This window comes from Buteo buteo, chromosome 17 (assembly GCF_964188355.1).
Source record: "Buteo buteo chromosome 17, bButBut1.hap1.1, whole genome shotgun sequence".
Lineage (NCBI taxonomy): Eukaryota > Metazoa > Chordata > Aves > Accipitriformes > Accipitridae > Buteo > Buteo buteo.
Genome location: NC_134187.1, coordinates 25,696,300 through 25,715,625, shown reverse-complemented (window position 1 = coordinate 25,715,625; position 19,326 = coordinate 25,696,300). Strand labels below are relative to the sequence as shown.

The 19,326-nt window shown below is 61.3% G+C and overlaps 1 protein-coding gene across 1 annotated transcript; it reads left to right on the top strand.

Annotated features, from left to right (window-relative positions):
* Positions 1-666: 666 nt before the first annotated feature.
* Positions 667-3,029, top strand: LOC142041222 (uncharacterized). Its single transcript, XM_075049876.1, has 6 exons — positions 667-1,104; positions 1,384-1,548; positions 1,650-1,714; positions 2,108-2,180; positions 2,352-2,398; positions 2,728-3,029. The coding sequence occupies exons 1-6, from the start codon at positions 856-858 to the stop codon at positions 2,867-2,869; spliced, it is 741 nt and encodes a 246-aa protein (XP_074905977.1). The 5' UTR covers positions 667-855; the 3' UTR covers positions 2,870-3,029.
* The last annotated feature ends 16,297 nt before the right edge of the window (positions 3,030-19,326 follow it).

Below are 19,326 nucleotides of genomic sequence, written 5' to 3'. Positions count from 1 at the left end.
AAAAGTTAGTTAGAACTCCAATAACATTAGTGAGCCACAGGCTCAATGATGTAAGGGGAATTGGTACTACACAGCTGCCTTAAGAATCCTTAAGATTTAAAAGTGATGACTCAAAATGCACGTCTCACTCACCTAAAAGAGGAGGGCTCTCAACCTCGAGGAGTTACCTGGGGCGGCATCCTGACCCAAGGAGAGAGTCCCGGACTGCAGACCCGCTGCTCCGAGGAGGACTGACTCAGGGTGGCCTCCGGCGGGACCCCCTTTATACCCTTGTCGAGTCCGACAGAGAGCTGCTCCTTATTTTTCCCCCTTCCCAGACTGTTGTTCCCCCCTGGGGCTGGATGCTGGATCCCGGTGGGGGCTGGATGCTGGACCCCGGTGGGGGCTGGATGCTGGACCCCATGCGGCGTGGCCATCCGTGCACGCCCGTCGCTCACGCGTGTCCGTGCGAGTGTCTGCTGGGACTGTGTGCGCAGCCTGGCTCCTGCTCGGTCCCGGGGTGGGCAGCGGGGGCAGCCGGGTGGTGGAGGAACCGGCAAACCCCCCCAGGGAGACGCCGGCAAGCGGTGCCCGCGGTCGCTCCCAACAGTGGGCTAAAAGTGATGCCCTGTTTCCCCCGTGGCTGCGGCCGAGCCCCAGGTCAGCTCTTGGCACCAGCCCAGGGAGTTGGCGGCCATGTCACAGTGGACAGCGATGACTGTGTCTCTGTGACGTCACCTGGGGCCTGTGACATCGGCGCCCCGGCGGGTATAAAAGGGGCTGCTGCCAGAGGCGGGGGAGCATTCCGGGGAGAGCCTCGGAGCTGTTGGGCAGGAGTTGAGAGGAGACTCGCAATCGACCTGTCCTTTGTCCACCATGCAGCGGAAGGCCCTGACGGGGGAGAGGCCAGTGGGGGCAGAGCAGCTTCACGGACCCCGCGCGGGCGCCTGGCACAGCAGGGATGGGGGAGCTCCTTCTCTCCCCATCAGTCGCTGGTGCCCCCAACACCTCGGGAAGAGGGTGCCTGCGTGCAGCTCGTCATGTTGGAATTGTGTCATGGCACGCTGCTTGGAAAAGAACAGCCAGGAGCTCCAGCGGCTGGAGAGGCAGATGGCCCAGATGAAGGCAAGTTCACAGAAGCGTAGTCTGGCTGAGGTTGGAAGGGACCTCTGGAGATGATCTGGTGGCTTCCAGTGCCCCTGCTCAGCTGGGGTCGCCCAGAGCCAGTTGCTCAGGCCCGTGTCCGGAGTCGGGCCTGGGGGTCCCTCTGTCTGCCTGCAGGGCTGGGAAGGAGAGGGGACGCGAGGGCAGAGGCAGTGCCCGAGCGGAGCCGGAGGGGAGCGCGCTTGGGGAGTGTCCCGGTGCCCTGACGGCTTCTCCTCCTCCTCCCCTCCTCTCTCGCAGAAGCACTTGGAAATGGCCAAGAGGGACGCAGCTGCAAGCCTGGAAGTGGTGCAGAAGGTGCCCTTTCCCGCGCATGGCTCCCTGCGACGTCCCGCGCTGGCTCGGCAGAGGGAGCAGTGGTCGGAGGCGGTAGAAGCTCTGCAGGAGGAGGCCCAGATCAATGAGGTACTGGGGACAGGAGGCACGGGGGCTCAACACGTTTGTGGGGGAACCCCCCGCAGAGGAGGCATGGCATGGATTCTTAACCAGGCCCTTTGCTTCTCCAGCTGCTGAGGAACAAGCTCCAGCACCTGCTGGAGAGGCAGCAAGGCCTCCAGGAGCCGACAGCTTTGTGAGTGGCAACGGGGCCCTGACTGAAATCTGGGGCGGGGGGTCGGGGGGGTTGCTGAGCAGCACTGGGCAGGCCTCTGCTGCTCACAGACATCTTCCTGGCTCCTCCAGCCTGCTCTGGAGAGCCCTTTGAATTGTCTGAGCGGCTCAAAACAGCACTGAGCAACTCGGGACTCCTGGCAGCAGCTCTGCACAACTCCGAGCAGCTCCCAGGCTCTCCTCCGTGCCCTCCGGGCCTGGGGTGGGTCTGTGCGGGGCTGGGATGCCGGGGGTGCCTGGTGCCAGCCCCAGCAGAGGCTGGGCAGCACCCTGGCTCCCTGTTTGTTGGCCACCCAGGGGATCACCATGCTGGCCAAGGTCTCTTCTCACAGCCCAAACCCCGTGGTGTCCGTAGCAGGGGGAAGACGGCGGCGCAGGCGGACGTGGCAGGCAAGAGCCTGCTGCAGGAGGTGGTGGATGTGCGGCTGGTAGGACAGACAACCCCGCTGTGGGCCTTGGGGAGGGAAGGGTCTGCACTGTGCCCAGGGGACACGGGGGCCCTCACTGATCTCAGCAGGGACGAGGGAGGGGGTCTGAGCGCCCAGACCTCAGCTGCCTCACGCACCCCAACGCATGTCCCTGTGTGCCTTGGCTTGTAGGAGGAGCAGCTGGCGTCGAGGAGGCATAAGATCGCTTCTTGGCTGAGGTGAGTTGCTCCGGGGGCTCGGAGTGCCGGGGCTCTTCCCTACGCAGTGGGATGCCCGTGCCACTGGTCCAAGGGCACTGGGCAGGTTTGGACTTGTCAGGGATGAAGTAGTTCAGGATTTCTTTTCTTCCTTGCTCGGGCGGCACATAGCGGGGGATTTTGGGGGGGGCCCACTGGGAAGAGGTACAGCAGAGCCTCAACCAGTCCCGAGCAGGGTGTGTTGTGCCCAGCACGGTGCGAGGCCCCACGGTGGCGTTCAAAGAGGGTGGTTGTCAAGAGCCGAGACAAATTTACTCCCAGCTCTGCCTGACCCCTCTCCTGTCCCGCAGGAGATTTTTGCTGTTCCTCGCCTTCCTGCAGATCATCATCCTCCTCTTGGTCTTCCTGAAGAGGGACATCCTCGATGGAGTCCTGCCCCCAAAGCTGACAGACGCCTTTGGGAGCTGCCCAGGGAGGTCCCCGTTCTCTTGAAATCAAACTAGAACGAGAATAAAGAAACCTGTGATTGTAGGACAAGCGCGGCACCTTGTCTATGTTACCTAAGAAAAACCACCACGTAAAGATGGCTTTGAAGCCATGCGCAAGGGCCCTTGACTGACAAGAAGGGGAGAGGCCTCGCTGTTAGAAGGGGAGGCCGTTGTCGTCGGTGCCCTTAGGAGCCTCCTGGGCTGGTTATGTCCTGCTGTGCCGTCCCTCCAGCAGGTCTCTCCGAAATCCCCCAGGAGGACCAGGGCCCACGAACATGAGGCTGCTCCTGCTTGGCCGTTGAGGGCCTCACCTTCTCTGCCTGCTCTTTAGTCCTTCCCCAGGAGCCCTCAGTCACCCTCACTCTGCTCTTCCCCCAGGCAGAGCTCCACGCTCTCCAGCTGCTCCCTCACCTAAAGGGCAACTGCCGTCCTCCTTGTGCTGGCCTGTCCCTCCAGAGGAGCCCGCGTCCCTCCAGTGCTCACCCCAGTCCTGGCGGCCATCCCACCCCGCCTCCGCCATCCCCACAAGATCACGGCCCAGCAACTGCCCCCAGGGCTCAAACCCACCAGGGCCAGAGGTGGCCCCCACGCCAGGGAAGCCCCCGCGCTGGGGGGACAGGGCTGGCGTGAGGGGATGCAGCCAGGGCTCCATCCCCAGTGCCCGCTCTGCATGCTGGGGGTCCCTCTGCCCCCCATCACCTCTGGTTTGAGGGGGCTGCAGCCCCATGGCTGGATCTACTCAGGATGAGTTTTGCACCAGGTTGTGCAATAGTAATGTGCACCGGTCCCAGCAATAATCATCTCCACCAGCCTGTGGGGGGGCCATGCGCCCCTGCCCCAGGCCACCCACAGACAGAGACACACTACCTCCTGCCCCACGGCTGGCAACGAGGAGATGTTCTCCCCATGGGTCACAGCTTTCTGACAGAGCAATTGGATTTAGTGCACCGAGGCGGCTGTGGGGGTTGGGGGGGTTATGCACCATGAAAAGGCACATTTAAAACCCAGCAGCTGGGCCGCACTCATGCCCCACAGCCTGGAGGAGATGCTGACAGCGATACGCTTTGAGCTGAGCTGTTTACTAGGGTAAATCGGGGGGCTACAGAGACACCACCACCACCCCCCCCCACCCCGAGGTGGGAATGGAGGAGTGGGGAGGACCCCTCCAGCCCCCATGCTGGGCAGAGTATAATACAAGCAGGGGCTGGTACCTGCTTGGGGAGGGAGAGATTCCCAGAGGGTCGCAGGGCCCTGGCGGCGGCAGGGATGCCCGGTGCGAGGGTGTCTCCAGGGTGCTGTCACTTCTGCAGCCGCTTGACGTGGGCATCTATGGCCACAAAGTTGTCCTCTACGACAGCCAGGTTTTCCTTCATTGTCTGCTGGGCCTGGGGGGGGCGAGTGAGGAAGGGGGTGAGCGGCGGGGGCAGGAAGGGGACCCCACTCCAGCCCAGTGGGTGTTGGTGATGGGGTCCGGCCCCCAGCACAGGGTCTCGGTCAGGAGAAGAGTCAGAGGCCACTCGGCCGGAGCTCATCTAGTCGTTAGTTGATCGAATTCTTATCAGTCAGTGTAGGGATATAAAATATTTCATAAGCACAGATGGATCGGCGGTCAGTGCTCTCCTCCACTTAGCGTTAGGGCGGGATACAAAGCTCATCGCGTAAGCTTCCTACAGGTATCTTAAATGTTCCCTGCGTGCAAACAACGCCACGTACCAAGCCGTCGGTGCCTGGTGTCCGGTACGGGGTCTCTCAGCCTTGAGAGGGGTCCCTGCTCAAGGGGTGATCCCTGCCCCACAGCCAGCTGCTATGGAGGGGGAGCTCTGGGGACCCCGATGGCTGCAGATACTTCCAGCATCAAGGGGTTGACTCCGTCAGGTTTTGTGCCGTGTTCATGCCGTTTCAGCTGCTCATCAGCCCATTCGCCAGCCAAAACGTGGGGGTTTTTTGGTTTTGATGCTCGGTTCTCACTGACAGCCTCACACCAGAGGATAACCTTCGGTTAGGCTTACTTGCTGAGCACCTGCCCGGACCCAAGTCCCGTTATCTCACACCGGAGGAGCGCGTCCCTCACAATCCCCTCCACAGCAACCGGCGCTGAACGTGGCGCCTTCCCCTTGTGCAGCTGCAACGGCAGCTTCCCCTTCAAACCCCCTGTGATAAATTTATGTGTTTGTTAATCACACCGGCTCTGTAAGCCTTGCACAACGTGTTCGTTTTTGCAAGGCAGTGTTAGCCTTTGCAAGCAGGTGCGGGTGGAAACGTTGTAACTGCACTGTCTTGCTAAGGGAACAAGATGTATTAGCTTTCAAGGCCTCATCAGGAGGAATTTTAAAGTAGGCATGCTCCAGATGACAAGAAACACAGAAGAAGACTACAGCCTTCATCCCACGACTCCCCCAGCAAGGAGGCGTGCAATGGCAGAAGATACTAAACAAGCCCACCTGGGCCCGGACTCTGGCCTCTAACGTGGCAACAAAAAACTATAAAAAGGGGACTCTGAAGGGGGGGGGTGGAGGGGGGGGCGCCGTTGGTAGAGCGGAGACTCCCCGGCCGCCCAGCGCTGTTTTGCCTGTTTGCCGCTTGCTTCAATAAACTTTGATTGGATTACCCATGGGCTGGCGTACAGTTTTTCGTCGCCGCTTATAAGATAGCCCATTCTTTTGAGTGCCCAACGCCCCTTTTTTAGGGCCGAAATCCTCAGTTTTAGGGTCCAAACCTGTCTTTTAGGAGCCATAGCCTTCTTCTAGGGCCCACGGTTTCAAGTGGCGGGTCTAAACCCTAAAGGCGGAGCTTGTCGCCTGGCAGCTCCCGCCTAGTGGTCTGTGGGGAGTCAGGGGACCCAGGACAGCCAATCGCATTTGAGGAGGTGGGGGCAAGGCACGTGATTGATATGTAGCCAACCAATCAAGCTTTGAGGCCTGCAGGAAAGGGGGCAAGAGTCGAAACAGCTGGGCAGCGTGTGGGGGCGGGGCGTGGCGTGCTGGCTCCACCAATCACGCCTGGTGGATTGAGATTGACAAACTGTCTGACCCATCATTTGGTGGGAGGCGCAAGGGGGGAAATCCCAGGCAGCCAGTCAGATGAAACATCACCTCAGGGAAGGGCGGGCACTGTTGGTGGCGGGAGGGTGACCACCCCAGGCAGCCAATCAGAGGCGGCGTCACCTCAGGAGACCGACAGCCCCCCAACCTATGCCAGTGAAGACCGACGGGAGGAGAAGGCGGGCTCTGCTGGCGGCCAGGCCGAGCCTCAACGTGGCGCACGTGGGGCCTGCCCCGAGGCCCAGCAGCCCTGGGCCCAGACCTGCGGCCCCTCTTCCCCCCCTCCATCCCCCACCCACCCCCATGCTCCAGAACCCCCAGTCTCCACGGGAGCCCCCGGCTCACAGAGAGTCAGTATCCCACGGCCGTGCCACTAGACAGCAGCCATGGGCCACCGGGCTTCTCGCCGCTATCGCTGCCGGCACTCGCCAGGTGGTGACGAGGACGTGACGGTGAGGCTGCCAGGGTGACGGTGAGGCCGCCGGTGTGACGGTGGAGCGCGCGAGGATGGGCGGGGGGTGATGCTTGCCGTGGGGCTGCCCGCCACCACCTCACCCACATCCCCTCCCCGCAGCCGAGGCAACCCCACCGCCGCCATCCAGCGTCTCCCCCCTGAGATGGTGAGTTGAGCGGGGAGATGGTGGGGCTGGGGTCTCCCCCTCAAAGCAGGGGGGGGTCCCAGGGTTGATGCTCTCCCCCCCTCCCCACAGCCACTGCACATCATCTCCTTCCTGACGCTGCCCGACCTGCTGAGACTGGGCCAGACCTGCCACTACCTCCACGAGGCGTGCGACAGCGAGGCCGCCTGGCGCCACCTCTGCACCCCTCTCCCCCCCGCCGCCAAGAGCGCCCGGCCCTGCAAATATTACAGCTAAATGTTGATCTTAAGGTGATTTGCTGGTTGTAGCGTGGCTTACGTTTTGCACTCTAGATACCGGCCAGCAGCTAAGCCTGGGCCTCTTGACATTTCTCATTTGAAATTGGCTAGGTGACTGCCGCCATTACTTCTGACAGTAAACGATGTTACATTTGATAACAGATAACTGCAATTGTTCGCTTGCTTCAGGAAGTCTTCAAGGAGGGAAGTACTTACTTTCAGTAAGAACTAGCCCCAGTAAGATTCCCTATTTATTAAAATAGCTCAGGACTACAGACGGTGGTTTAAATTCAATTAGTTATCAGATAAAATCCTTTAACCATTGCTTCAGTAAAAAGAGTGCTTGACACTCTTTTGTCAAGCAGAGCTTTCTCCTCTCTTACAGAGGGGAGCGATACCCATCCCACAGAGTGACTCCTGTGAGCACAGACAGACTTCTCTGAAAGACAAGATGGCTTGCAGAAAAGTGCGATATGAGCGGGGTTACCTTGCGTGCTAGTTACTCGCTTCTTTATGTCTTTGCTCTTACCAGGTGATTACACACAGAAGTTTGCGGTGTAAGTGACAATCAGTGCAAACGCCTAATTGGACTAGTAATCAGATGCAAGAGTGTGGATGGAAAGGAAGTTGGCCAGCGTTAGTGAAAGGAGTGAAGTACTTTCTTGCACACGAGCAAAAGGAAGCAGCCCTTTTCCAAAGCTGTGTGTGGCGGGGTGAAGGAGAATGGCAGCGCTAAGGCTGCCTCTACTCTGTGTGTGTGGGTTATAGATGAGAGCTGGTTCTTCTGGGCGCTCCTGTGCAGAGGACTGCTTTCTAAAAAGCCTTTCTTCAGCCACAAGGCTAGAACCTCCTTTAGCATCCTGACCCAAGGAGAGAGTCCCGGACTGCAGACCCGCTGCTCCGAGGAGGACTGACTCAGGGTGGCCTGCGGCGGGACCCCCTTTATACCCTTGTTGAGTCTGACAGAGAGCTGCTCCTTATTTTTCCCCCTTCCCAGACTGTTGTTCCCCCCCGGGGCTGGATGCTGGATCCCGGTGGGGGCTGGATGCCGGACCCCATGCGGCGTGGCCATCCGTGCACGCCAGTCGTTCACGCGTGTCCGTGCGAGTGTCTGCTGGGACTGTGTGCGCAGCCTGGCTCCTGCTCGGTCCCGGGGTGGGCAGCGGCGGCAGCCGGGTGGTGGAGGAACCGGCAAACCCCCCCAGGGAGACGCCGGCAAGCGGTGCCCGCGGTCGCTCCCGCCGGTGGGCTAAGAGTGATGCCCTGTTTCCCCCGTGGCTGCGGCCGAGCCCCAGGTCAGCTCTTGGCACCAGCCCAGGGAGTTGGCGGCCATGTCACAGTGGACAGCGATGACTGTGTCTCTGTGACGTCACCTGGGGCCTGTGTCATCGGCGCCCCGGCGGGTACAAAAGGGGCTGCTGCCAGAGGCGGGGGAGCATTCCGGGGAAAGCCTCGGAGCTGTTGGGCAGGAGTTGAGAGGAGACTCGCAATCGACCTGTCCTTTGTCCACCATGCAGCAGAACGTCTCTGGCGGTGGAGAGGAAGGTGAGGGCAGAGCATCCCCACAGTCCCCACAGCCGGCTGCCGGGCGAGGGGGTCCGTGTGCGGCACCCCCAGCCTCGCTCCTACGCCGAGTAGAGGCAGGCGTGCATGCGTGCAGATGCCCTGAGCTTGGGGACCATCCCTGCGAGCATCCGTGCCCCTCACACCCCGCTCGCTCCCGACTCGCAGGTGTAACCACCCAGGCAGAAGCGGTGACAGAAGACCTCCGCATGGTGCGGGAGTGCCTGGCCCGCTGTTCCGCAGCATCCCAAAGCAACAGGGCGCTGCTGCAGCGTCTGGTAGGTGGGGAGCGGTCCCCTTGTCCCCGGGGACTGGGGCTGCGAGAGCGGAGCCCCTGACCCCTCCTTTCACCATGCAGGGGCAGAAGCAGCAGGAGCTGCAGAAAACCTTGGAGCGGCTCACCTCGGAGGTCAGTGTCCCCTCCTGTACCCACGTCCCCCAGCTGCGGCGGCTGGGGCTGTGTCAGGGGCTCAGTGCCTGCGTGCGGCTCCTTTTCCCAGAACTGTCTCGTGGCACGCTGCTTCGAGGAGAACGGCCAGGAGCTCCAGCAACTGGAGGGGCAGGTGGCCCAGCTGAAGGTGAGTTCACGGAGCCACGGTCCGGTTAGAGGTTGGAAGGGGCCGCTGGAGATGATCTGATCTTGTCCAATGCCCCTGCTGAAGCGGGGTCCCCTGGAGGCAGTTGCTCAGGACCATGTCCAGATGTGGACGGCGTCCAGAGCTGGGCCTGGGGGGGTCCCTCTGTCCGCCTGCAAGGCTGGGAAGGAGAGAGGAGGCAGGGGCAAAGGCAGTGCCCGAGGGGAGCCGGGAAGGGATCATGCGCAGGGGAGGGCGCTTGTGGGAATGTCCAGCGCCCTGATGGCTTCTCCTCCTCTTCCTCTCTCGCAGGAGCGCTTGCAAATAGCCAAGAGCGAGGCAGTCGCAAGCCTGGAAGAGGCCCAGGAGGTACAGGGAAGAAGGATGCCCATGCTGGCAGGGTCAGGGAGGGGGTGCCAGTGCTGGGTCCCCGCACCCCAGCATCCACGGGCAGGGTCATTGACTTTGGGATGTGGCATCCGCGATGGAGGGATCGGGCCCCTGCCCCTCCTGCAGATGTTCCCGTTCCCTCTTCTCTCCCAGGCAGACTGCTTTTGGGAGAAGGCAGAGGGAGGCACAGCAGTGCAGGTCCCTGGTGCCTCCCCCCCCATCTCCTGCCAAGTCCTGGGCTGCCAGCAAGCACAGGCTGAGCCGGGCATGGGGCGAGGGGGCACGCAGGACCGCTGGCCGGGTGCGGGTGTGCAAGTGGCTGATGGGCGCCGAGAGATGGGAAGCAGGGGCAGCGCCGTGTGCGAGGGGGTGTATGTCTGTGAGAGGGCATCTGATGGTTTCCCATTCCCGCAGGCAGCAAAGGCTGCGGCGACCAGTCGAGGAGCCGGCAGAGATGCTGAGCAGAGCTCCGCGCTGACGGCAAGCAGCAAGGAGCTGCTGCAGCCTATGGTAGGTATGGAGGGGCTCCTGGTCCACAGGGGCTGGGGCTGCAGACCCTGAGCCCCTGCTCTCCTCTCTGCACGCAGAAGGAGAACCGTCAGGAGCCACACGATGCCGTGTGGCAGCTCAGCACGAAGGTTGGTGTCCTCTCCTCTGCCCCTGCCCCAGAGCTGCGTCAGCTGGGGCTGAGAGGGTGGAAGGGACCGCTGGAGGTCACCTTGTCGTCTCCAACCCCCCTGCTCAGAGAGGGTCACCGAGTGCCGGTTGCCCAGCGGCGTGACTAGGGAGGACAATTTTCCCAGGCTATGGGGGGGGTCCATCGCTTCCCCACGCCTGGCCTTGCGAGTCACCCGGTTTCCCAGTAGTGCCCTAGGGCAGTGGGGGAGTGAGTGGGCACAGCCCTGGGGCTGGAGAGGGGCGAGGGTGCCAAGGTCCCAGCCCAGCTGCCCACACGACGCACCCGTGGTTTTGCAGGAGGAAAAGTTCCTTGCCCTGATAGCATCCTGGCTCAAGGAGGACAAGCAGGAGAATGAGGTAGTGCCGAAGGGGCCGGGGGAAAACGGGTGGGTGCCCACGGTCCCTGGGGCCACAGCAGGCTCAGGGACTCAGACCCTTCCCTCTGCCAGGCGCTGCGCCAGGAAATCAGAAATCTGGAAGAGACACTGGAGGAGGAAGAGTGCTGGTAAGCAGGGTCCCTCGCCCCACACGGGTGTCCCTGCAGCACCCGGTGCCATGGGGCTGCCAATGCTGGTGCCAGGGGAGCCCCATCCCTGCCTGGGGTGGGGGGGTGTGTGTGGAAGGGGACCCCCGGCGTGGCCACGGAGGTCTGTAGTGTGTCCAACCAAGCCCTGTTGCCTGCAGCCAGTATCGGAGGAAGAAGGAGGCAGAGATGCCGGAGACTGTGCTGCCGGAGATGGTGGAAGCACGGCTGGTAAGGGGGAAGAGCCTGGGGGTCTCCCTGAGGAGAGGGGTCCACGGAGGTGCCAGCCACGCGTGGGCTACGCTCCCGTGCAAGGCAGCTCCGTGCAACTCCAGCTGTCCCGGCCGTGCGGCAGGGCTTGACAAGCGTCCTTGCTCTGTGTTGACCTGCAGGAGAGGGACGTGCGGGCGAGGAGACGCGGTTTCAGCTACTGGCTGCAGTGAGTGTCCCCACCGGCTGATGGGCTGGACGCCTGCTCCAGCCGGTGGGGCCCCTCCATCCATCCATCCATCCCTCTTGGGGCTGGGATGCATCCACCCTGCCCTGTCTCCCATACTTCTTCTGCCCCACAGGACACTCCTCCTGCTCTTTGTCGGCCTGGAGCTGGCCATCGTCTTTGCAGTGGCTGCTGCCATGCTTTATGCATCCTGGTACGACCCGGACGTCTTCCACCGCCTGCTGCCCGAGGAAGCCTACGCCAACCTGGCCGGGGTGCTGGAAGCCTACACCAACCTGGCCTGGGTGCTGGAAGCCTACGCCAAGCTGGCATGCGTGCTGGGAAAGGCCCTCCGAGCAGCCAGGGAGGGGCTGCTGCCTTTTTGACCACCCCTCCCAGTAAAGCCTTCTTGAGCATTGTGGACAAGCTGCAAGGATTGCTTGACAGGTTTTCATAGGCACTGGCCAACCCTGGGACTGGCCTTCGTAATAAAGACCGGCTTTCCCTGACTGGCCTCGCTTGATACGCAACCATTCAGCTTGTCGGTCCCAATCGTCCTTCTCACTGGTGACCGTCCTGCTTTGGGCCAGGCAGTCTACCCGTTGGTTCCATTTCGCAGCTGGGCTTCCATCCCGAGCATGGCCCTTGACCCGTCCCACCTTTAAAGGTCAGGACCTCCCTATTGCCGGGAGATGTTGCCAGTCCTCTGTCCTCCACACTTTCGCACCACCTACCTCCCGCTTTTGTCTGTTGTTTCAATCCTAGTGTTATACAGTATAACCCCTACATGGGGTGCATGGCAGCGGTGACGGGGTCCGGCCCCCAGCACAGGGTCTCGGTCAGGAGAAGAGTCAGAGGCCACTCGGCCGGAGCTCATCTAGTCGTTAGTTGATCGAATTCTTATCAGTCAGTGTAGGGATATAAAATATTTCATAAGCACAGATGGATCGGCGGTCAGTGCTCTCCTCCACTTAGCGTTAGGGCGGGATACAAAGCTCATCGCGTAAGCTTCCTACACGTATCTTAAATGTTCCCTGCGTGCAAACAACGCCACGTACCAAGCCGTCGGTGCCTGGTGTCAGGTACGGGGTCTCTCAGCCTTGAGAGGGGTCCCTGCTCAAGGGGTGATCCCTGCCCCACAGCCAGCTGCTATGGAGGGGGAGCTCTGGGGACCCCGATGGCTGCAGATACTTCCAGCATCAAGGGGTTGACTCCGTCAGGTTTTGTGCCGTGTTCATGCCGTTTCAGCTGCTCATCAGCCCATTCGCCAGCCAAAACGTGGGGGTTTTTTGGTTTTGATGCTCGGTTCTCACTGACAGCCTCACACCAGAGGATAACCTTCGGTTAGGCTTACTTGCTGAGCACCTGCCCGGACCCAAGTCCCGTTATCTCACACCGGAGGAGCGCGTCCCTCACAATCCCCTCCACAGCAACCGGCGCTGAACGTGGCGCCTTCCCCTTGTGCAGCTGCAACGGCAGCTTCCCCTTCAAACCCCCTGTGATAAATTTATGTGTTTGTTAATCACACCGGCTCCGTAAGCCTTGCACAACGTGTTCGTCTTTGCAAGGCAGTGTTAGCCTTTGCAAGCAGGTGCGGGTGGAAACGTTGTAACTGCACTGTCTTGCTAAGGGAACAAGATGTATTAGCTTTCAAGGCCTCATCAGGAGGAATTTTAAAGTAGGCATGCTCCAGATGACAAGAAACACAGAAGAAGACTACAGCCTTCATCCCACGACTCCCCCAGCAAGGAGGCGTGCAATGGCAGAAGATACTAAACAAGCCCACCTGGGCCCGGACTCTGGCCTCTAACGTGGCAACAAAAAACTATAAAAAGGGGACTCTGAAGGGGGGGGGTGGAGGGGGGGGCGCCGTTGGTAGAGCGGAGACTCCCCGGCCACCCAGCGCTGTTTTGCCTGTTTGCCGCTTGCTTCAATAAACTTTGATTGGATTACCCATGGGCTGGCGTACAGTTTTTCGTCGCCGCTTATAAGATAGCCCATTCTTTTGAGTGCCCAACGCCCCTTTTTTAGGGCCGAAATCCTCAGTTTTAGGGTCCAAACCTGTCTTTTAGGAGCCATAGCCTTCTTCTAGGGCCCACGGTTTCAAGTGGCGGGTCTAAACCCTAAAGGCGGAGCTTGTCGCCTGGCAGCTCCCGCCTAGTGGTCTGTGGGGAGTCAGGGGACCCAGGACAGCCAATCGCATTTGAGGAGGTGGGGGCAAGGCACGTGATTGATATGTAGCCAACCAATCAAGCTTTGAGGCCTGCAGGAAAGGGGGCAAGAGTCGAAACAGCTGGGCAGCGTGTGGGGGCGGGGCGTGGCGTGCTGGCTCCACCAATCACGCCTGGTGGATTGAGATTGACAAACTGTCTGACCCATCATTTGGTGGGAGGCGCAAGGGGGGAAATCCCAGGCAGCCAGTCAGATGAAACATCACCTCAGGGAAGGGCGGGCACTGTTGGTGGCGGGAGGGTGACCACCCCAGGCAGCCAATCAGAGGCGGCGTCACCTCAGGAGACCGACAGCCCCCCAACCTATGCCAGTGAAGACCGACGGGAGGAGAAGGCGGGCTCTGCTGGCGGCCAGGCCGAGCCTCAACGTGGCGCACGTGGGGCCTGCCCCGAGGCCCAGCAGCCCTGGGCCCAGACCTGCGGCCCCTCTTCCCCCCCTCCATCCCCCACCCACCCCCATGCTCCAGAACCCCCAGTCTCCACGGGAGCCCCCGGCTCACAGAGAGTCAGTATCCCACGGCCGTGCCACTAGACAGCAGCCATGGGCCACCGGGCTTCTCGCCGCTATCGCTGCCGGCACTCGCCAGGTGGTGACGAGGACGTGACGGTGAGGCTGCCAGGGTGACGGTGAGGCCGCCGGTGTGACGGTGGAGCGCGCGAGGATGGGCGGGGGGTGATGCTTGCCGTGGGGCTGCCCGCCACCACCTCACCCACATCCCCTCCCCGCAGCCGAGGCAACCCCACCGCCGCCATCCAGCGTCTCCCCCCTGAGATGGTGAGTTGAGCGGGGAGATGGTGGGGCTGGGGTCTCCCCCTCAAAGCAGGGGGGGGTCCCAGGGTTGATGCTCTCCCCCCCTCCCCACAGCCACTGCACATCATCTCCTTCCTGACGCTGCCCGACCTGCTGAGACTGGGCCAGACCTGCCACTACCTCCACGAGGCGTGCGACAGCGAGGCCGCCTGGCGCCACCTCTGCACCCCTCTCCCCCCCGCCGCCAAGAGCGCCCGGCCCTGCAAATATTACAGCTAAATGTTGATCTTAAGGTGATTTGCTGGTTGTAGCGTGGCTTACGTTTTGCACTCTAGATACCGGCCAGCAGCTAAGCCTGGGCCTCTTGACATTTCTCATTTGAAATTGGCTAGGTGACTGCCGCCATTACTTCTGACAGTAAACGATGTTACATTTGATAACAGATAACTGCAATTGTTCGCTTGCTTCAGGAAGTCTTCAAGGAGGGAAGTACTTACTTTCAGTAAGAACTAGCCCCAGTAAGATTCCCTATTTATTAAAATAGCTCAGGACTACAGACGGTGGTTTAAATTAAATTAGTTATCAGATAAAATCCTTTAACCATTGCTTCAGTAAAAAGAGTGCTTGACACTCTTTTGTCAAGCAGAGCTTTCTCCTCTCTTACAGAGGGGAGCGATACCCATCCCACAGAGTGACTCCTGTGAGCACAGACAGACTTCTCTGAAAGACAAGATGGCTTGCAGAAAAGTGCGATATGAGCGGGGTTACCTTGCGTGCTAGTTACTCGCTTCTTTATGTCTTTGCTCTTACCAGGTGATTACACACAGAAGTTTGCGGTGTAAGTGACAATCAGTGCAAACGCCTAATTGGACTAGTAATCAGATGCAAGAGTGTGGATGGAAAGGAAGTTGGCCAGCGTTAGTGAAAGGAGTGAAGTACTTTCTTGCACACGAGCAAAAGGAAGCAGCCCTTTTCCAAAGCTGTGTGTGGCAGGGTGAAGGAGAATGGCAGCGCTAAGGCTGCCTCTACTCTGTGTGTGTGGGTTATAGATGAGAGCTGGTTCTTCTGGGCGCTCCTGTGCAGAGGACTGCTTTCTAAAAAGCCTTTCTTCAGCCACAAGGCTAGAACCTCCTTTAGCATCCTGACCCAAGGAGAGAGTCCCGGACTGCAGACCCGCTGCTCCGAGGAGGACTGACTCAGGGTGGCCTGCGGCGGGACCCCCTTTATACCCTTGTTGAGTCTGACAGAGAGCTGCTCCTTATTTTTCCCCCTTCCCAGACTGTTGTTCCCCCCCGGGGCTGGATGCTGGATCCCGGTGGGGGCTGGATGCCGGACCCCATGCGGCGTGGCCATCCGTGCACGCCAGTCGTTCACGCGTGTCCGTGCGAGTGTCTGCTGGGACTGTGTGCGCAGCCTGGCTCCTGCTCGGTCCCGGGGTGGGCAGCGGCGGCAGCCGGGTGGTGGAGGAACCGGCAAACCCCCCCAGGGAGACGCCGGCAAGCGGTGCCCGCGGTCGCTCCCGCCGGTGGGCTAAGAGTGATGCCCTGTTTCCCCCGTGGCTGCGGCCGAGCCCCAGGTCAGCTCTTGGCACCAGCCCAGGGAGTTGGCGGCCATGTCACAGTGGACAGCGATGACTGTGTCTCTGTGACGTCACCTGGGGCCTGTGTCATCGGCGCCCCGGCGGGTACAAAAGGGGCTGCTGCCAGAGGCGGGGGAGCATTCCGGGGAAAGCCTCGGAGCTGTTGGGCAGGAGTTGAGAGGAGACTCGCAATCGACCTGTCCTTTGTCCACCATGCAGCAGAACGTCTCTGGCGGTGGAGAGGAAGGTGAGGGCAGAGCATCCCCACAGTCCCCACAGCCGGCTGCCGGGCGAGGGGGTCCGTGTGCGGCACCCCCAGCCTCGCTCCTACGCCGAGTAGAGGCAGGCGTGCATGCGTGCAGATGCCCTGAGCTTGGGGACCATCCCTGCGAGCATCCGTGCCCCTCACACCCCGCTCGCTCCCGACTCGCAGGTGTAACCACCCAGGCAGAAGCGGTGACAGAAGACCTCCGCATGGTGCGGGAGTGCCTGGCCCGCTGTTCCGCAGCATCCCAAAGCAACAGGGCGCTGCTGCAGCGTCTGGTAGGTGGGGAGCGGTCCCCTTGTCCCCGGGGACTGGGGCTGCGAGAGCGGAGCCCCTGACCCCTCCTTTCACCATGCAGGGGCAGAAGCAGCAGGAGCTGCAGAAAACCTTGGAGCGGCTCACCTCGGAGGTCAGTGTCCCCTCCTGTACCCACGTCCCCCAGCTGCGGCGGCTGGGGCTGTGTCAGGGGCTCAGTGCCTGCGTGCGGCTCCTTTTCCCAGAACTGTCTCGTGGCACGCTGCTTCGAGGAGAACGGCCAGGAGCTCCAGCAACTGGAGGGGCAGGTGGCCCAGCTGAAGGTGAGTTCACGGAGCCACGGTCCGGTTAGAGGTTGGAAGGGGCCGCTGGAGATGATCTGATCTTGTCCAATGCCCCTGCTGAAGCGGGGTCCCCTGGAGGCAGTTGCTCAGGACCATGTCCAGATGTGGACGGCGTCCAGAGCTGGGCCTGGGGGGGTCCCTCTGTCCGCCTGCAAGGCTGGGAAGGAGAGAGGAGGCAGGGGCAAAGGCAGTGCCCGAGGGGAGCCGGGAAGGGATCATGCGCAGGGGAGGGCGCTTGTGGGAATGTCCAGCGCCCTGATGGCTTCTCCTCCTCTTCCTCTCTCGCAGGAGCGCTTGCAAATAGCCAAGAGCGAGGCAGTCGCAAGCCTGGAAGAGGCCCAGGAGGTACAGGGAAGAAGGATGCCCATGCTGGCAGGGTCAGGGAGGGGGTGCCAGTGCTGGGTCCCCGCACCCCAGCATCCACGGGCAGGGTCATTGACTTTGGGATGTGGCATCCGCGATGGAGGGATCGGGCCCCTGCCCCTCCTGCAGATGTTCCCGTTCCCTCTTCTCTCCCAGGCAGACTGCTTTTGGGAGAAGGCAGAGGGAGGCACAGCAGTGCAGGTCCCTGGTGCCTCCCCCCCCATCTCCTGCCAAGTCCTGGGCTGCCAGCAAGCACAGGCTGAGCCGGGCATGGGGCGAGGGGGCACGCAGGACCGCTGGCCGGGTGCGGGTGTGCAAGTGGCTGATGGGCGCCGAGAGATGGGAAGCAGGGGCAGCGCCGTGTGCGAGGGGGTGTATGTCTGTGAGAGGGCATCTGATGGTTTCCCATTCCCGCAGGCAGCAAAGGCTGCGGCGACCAGTCGAGGAGCCGGCAGAGATGCTGAGCAGAGCTCCGCGCTGACGGCAAGCAGCAAGGAGCTGCTGCAGCCTATGGTAGGTATGGAGGGGCTCCTGGTCCACAGGGGCTGGGGCTGCAGACCCTGAGCCCCTGCTCTCCTCTCTGCACGCAGAAGGAGAACCGTCAGGAGCCACACGATGCCGTGTGGCAGCTCAGCACGAAGGTTGGTGTCCTCTCCTCTGCCCCTGCCCCAGAGCTGCGTCAGCTGGGGCTGAGAGGGTGGAAGGGACCGCTGGAGGTCACCTTGTCGTCTCCAACCCCCCTGCTCAGAGAGGGTCACCGAGTGCCGGTTGCCCAGCGGCGTGACTAGGGAGGACAATTTTCCCAGGCTATGGGGGGGGTCCATCGCTTCCCCACGCCTGGCCTTGCGAGTCACCCGGTTTCCCAGTAGTGCCCTAGGGCAGTGGGGGAGTGAGTGGGCACAGCCCTGGGGCTGGAGAGGGGCGAGGGTGCCAAGGTCCCAGCCCAGCTGCCCACACGACGCACCCGTGGTTTTGCAGGAGGAAAAGTTCCTTGCCCTGATAGCATCCTGGCTCAAGGAGGACAAGCAGGAGAATGAGGTAGTGCCGAAGGGGCCGGGGGAAAACGGGTGGGTGCCCACGGTCCCTGGGGCCACAGCAGGCTCAGGGACTCAGACCCTTCCCTCTGCCAGGCGCTGCGCCAGGAAATCAGAAATCTGGAAGAGACACTGGAGGAGGAAGAGTGCTGGTAAGCAGGGTCCCTCGCCCCACACGGGTGTCCCTGCAGCACCCGGTGCCATGGGGCTGCCAATGCTGGTGCCAGGGGAGCCCCATCCCTGCCTGGGGTGGGGGGGTGTGTGTGGAAGGGGACCCCCAGCGTGGCCACGGAGGTCTGTAGTGTGTCCAACCAAGCCCTGTTGCCTGCAGCCAGTATCGGAGGAAGAAGGAGGCAGAGATGCCGGAGACTGTGCTGCCGGAGATGGTGGAAGCACGGCTGGTAAGGGGGAAGAGCCTGGGGGTCTCCCTGAGGAGAGGGGTCCACGGAGGTGCCAGCCACGCGTGGGCTACGCTCCCGTGCAAGGCAGCTCCGTGCAACTCCAGCTGTCCCGGCCGTGCGGCAGGGCTTGACAAGCGTCCTTGCTCTGTGTTGACCTGCAGGAGAGGGACGTGCGGGCGAGGAGACGCGGTTTCAGCTACTGGCTGCAGTGAGTGTCCCCACCGGCTGATGGGCTGGACGCCTGCTCCAGCCGGTGGGGCCCCTCCATCCATCCATCCATCCCTCTTGGGGCTGGGATGCATCCACCCTGCCCTGTCTCCCATACTTCTTCTGCCCCACAGGACACTCCTCCTGCTCTTTGTCGGCCTGGAGCTGGCCATCGTCTTTGCAGTGGCTGCTGCCATGCTTTATGCATCCTGGTACGACCCGGACGTCTTCCACCGCCTGCTGCCCGAGGAAGCCTACGCCAACCTGGCCGGGGTGCTGGAAGCCTACACCAACCTGGCCTGGGTGCTGGAAGCCTACGCCAAGCTGGCATGCGTGCTGGGAAAGGCCCTCCGAGCAGCCAGGGAGGGGCTGCTGCCTTTTTGACCACCCCTCCCAGTAAAGCCTTCTTGAGCATTGTGGACAAGCTGCAAGGATTGCTTGACAGGTTTTCATAGGCACTGGCCAACCCTGGGACTGGCCTTCGTAATAAAGACCGGCTTTCCCTGACTGGCCTCGCTTGATACGCAACCATTCAGCTCGTCGGTCCCAATCGTCCTTCTCACTGGTGACCGTCCTGCTTTGGGCCAGGCAGTCTACCCGTTGGTTCCATTTCGCAGCTGGGCTTCCATCCCGAGCATGGCCCTTGACCCGTCCCACCTTTAAAGGTCAGGACCTCCCTATTGCCGGGAGATGTTGCCAGTCCTCTGTCCTCCACACTTTCGCACCACCTACCTCCCGCTTTTGTCTGTTGTTTCAATCCTAGTGTTATACAGTATAACCTTCAATCATAGTGTTACACAGTATAACCCCTACACAGCCCCCAGCACAGGGTCTCGGTCAGGAGAAGAGTCAGAGGCCACTCGGCCGGAGCTCATCTAGTCGTTAGTTGATCGAATTCTTATCAGTCAGTGTAGGGATATAAAATATTTCATAAGCACAGATGGATCG

Coding starts and splice junctions, on each gene's coding strand:
- LOC142041222 (XM_075049876.1), top strand. CDS start 856: ATGCAGCGGAAGGCCCTGACGGGGGAGAGGCCAGTGGGGGCAGAGCAG. Junction 1,549..1,649: donor AGGAGGCCCAGATCAATGAG/GTACTGGGGACA, acceptor TTGCTTCTCCAG/CTGCTGAGGAACAAGCTCCA. Junction 2,181..2,351: donor AGGTGGTGGATGTGCGGCTG/GTAGGACAGACA, acceptor CTTGGCTTGTAG/GAGGAGCAGCTGGCGTCGAG.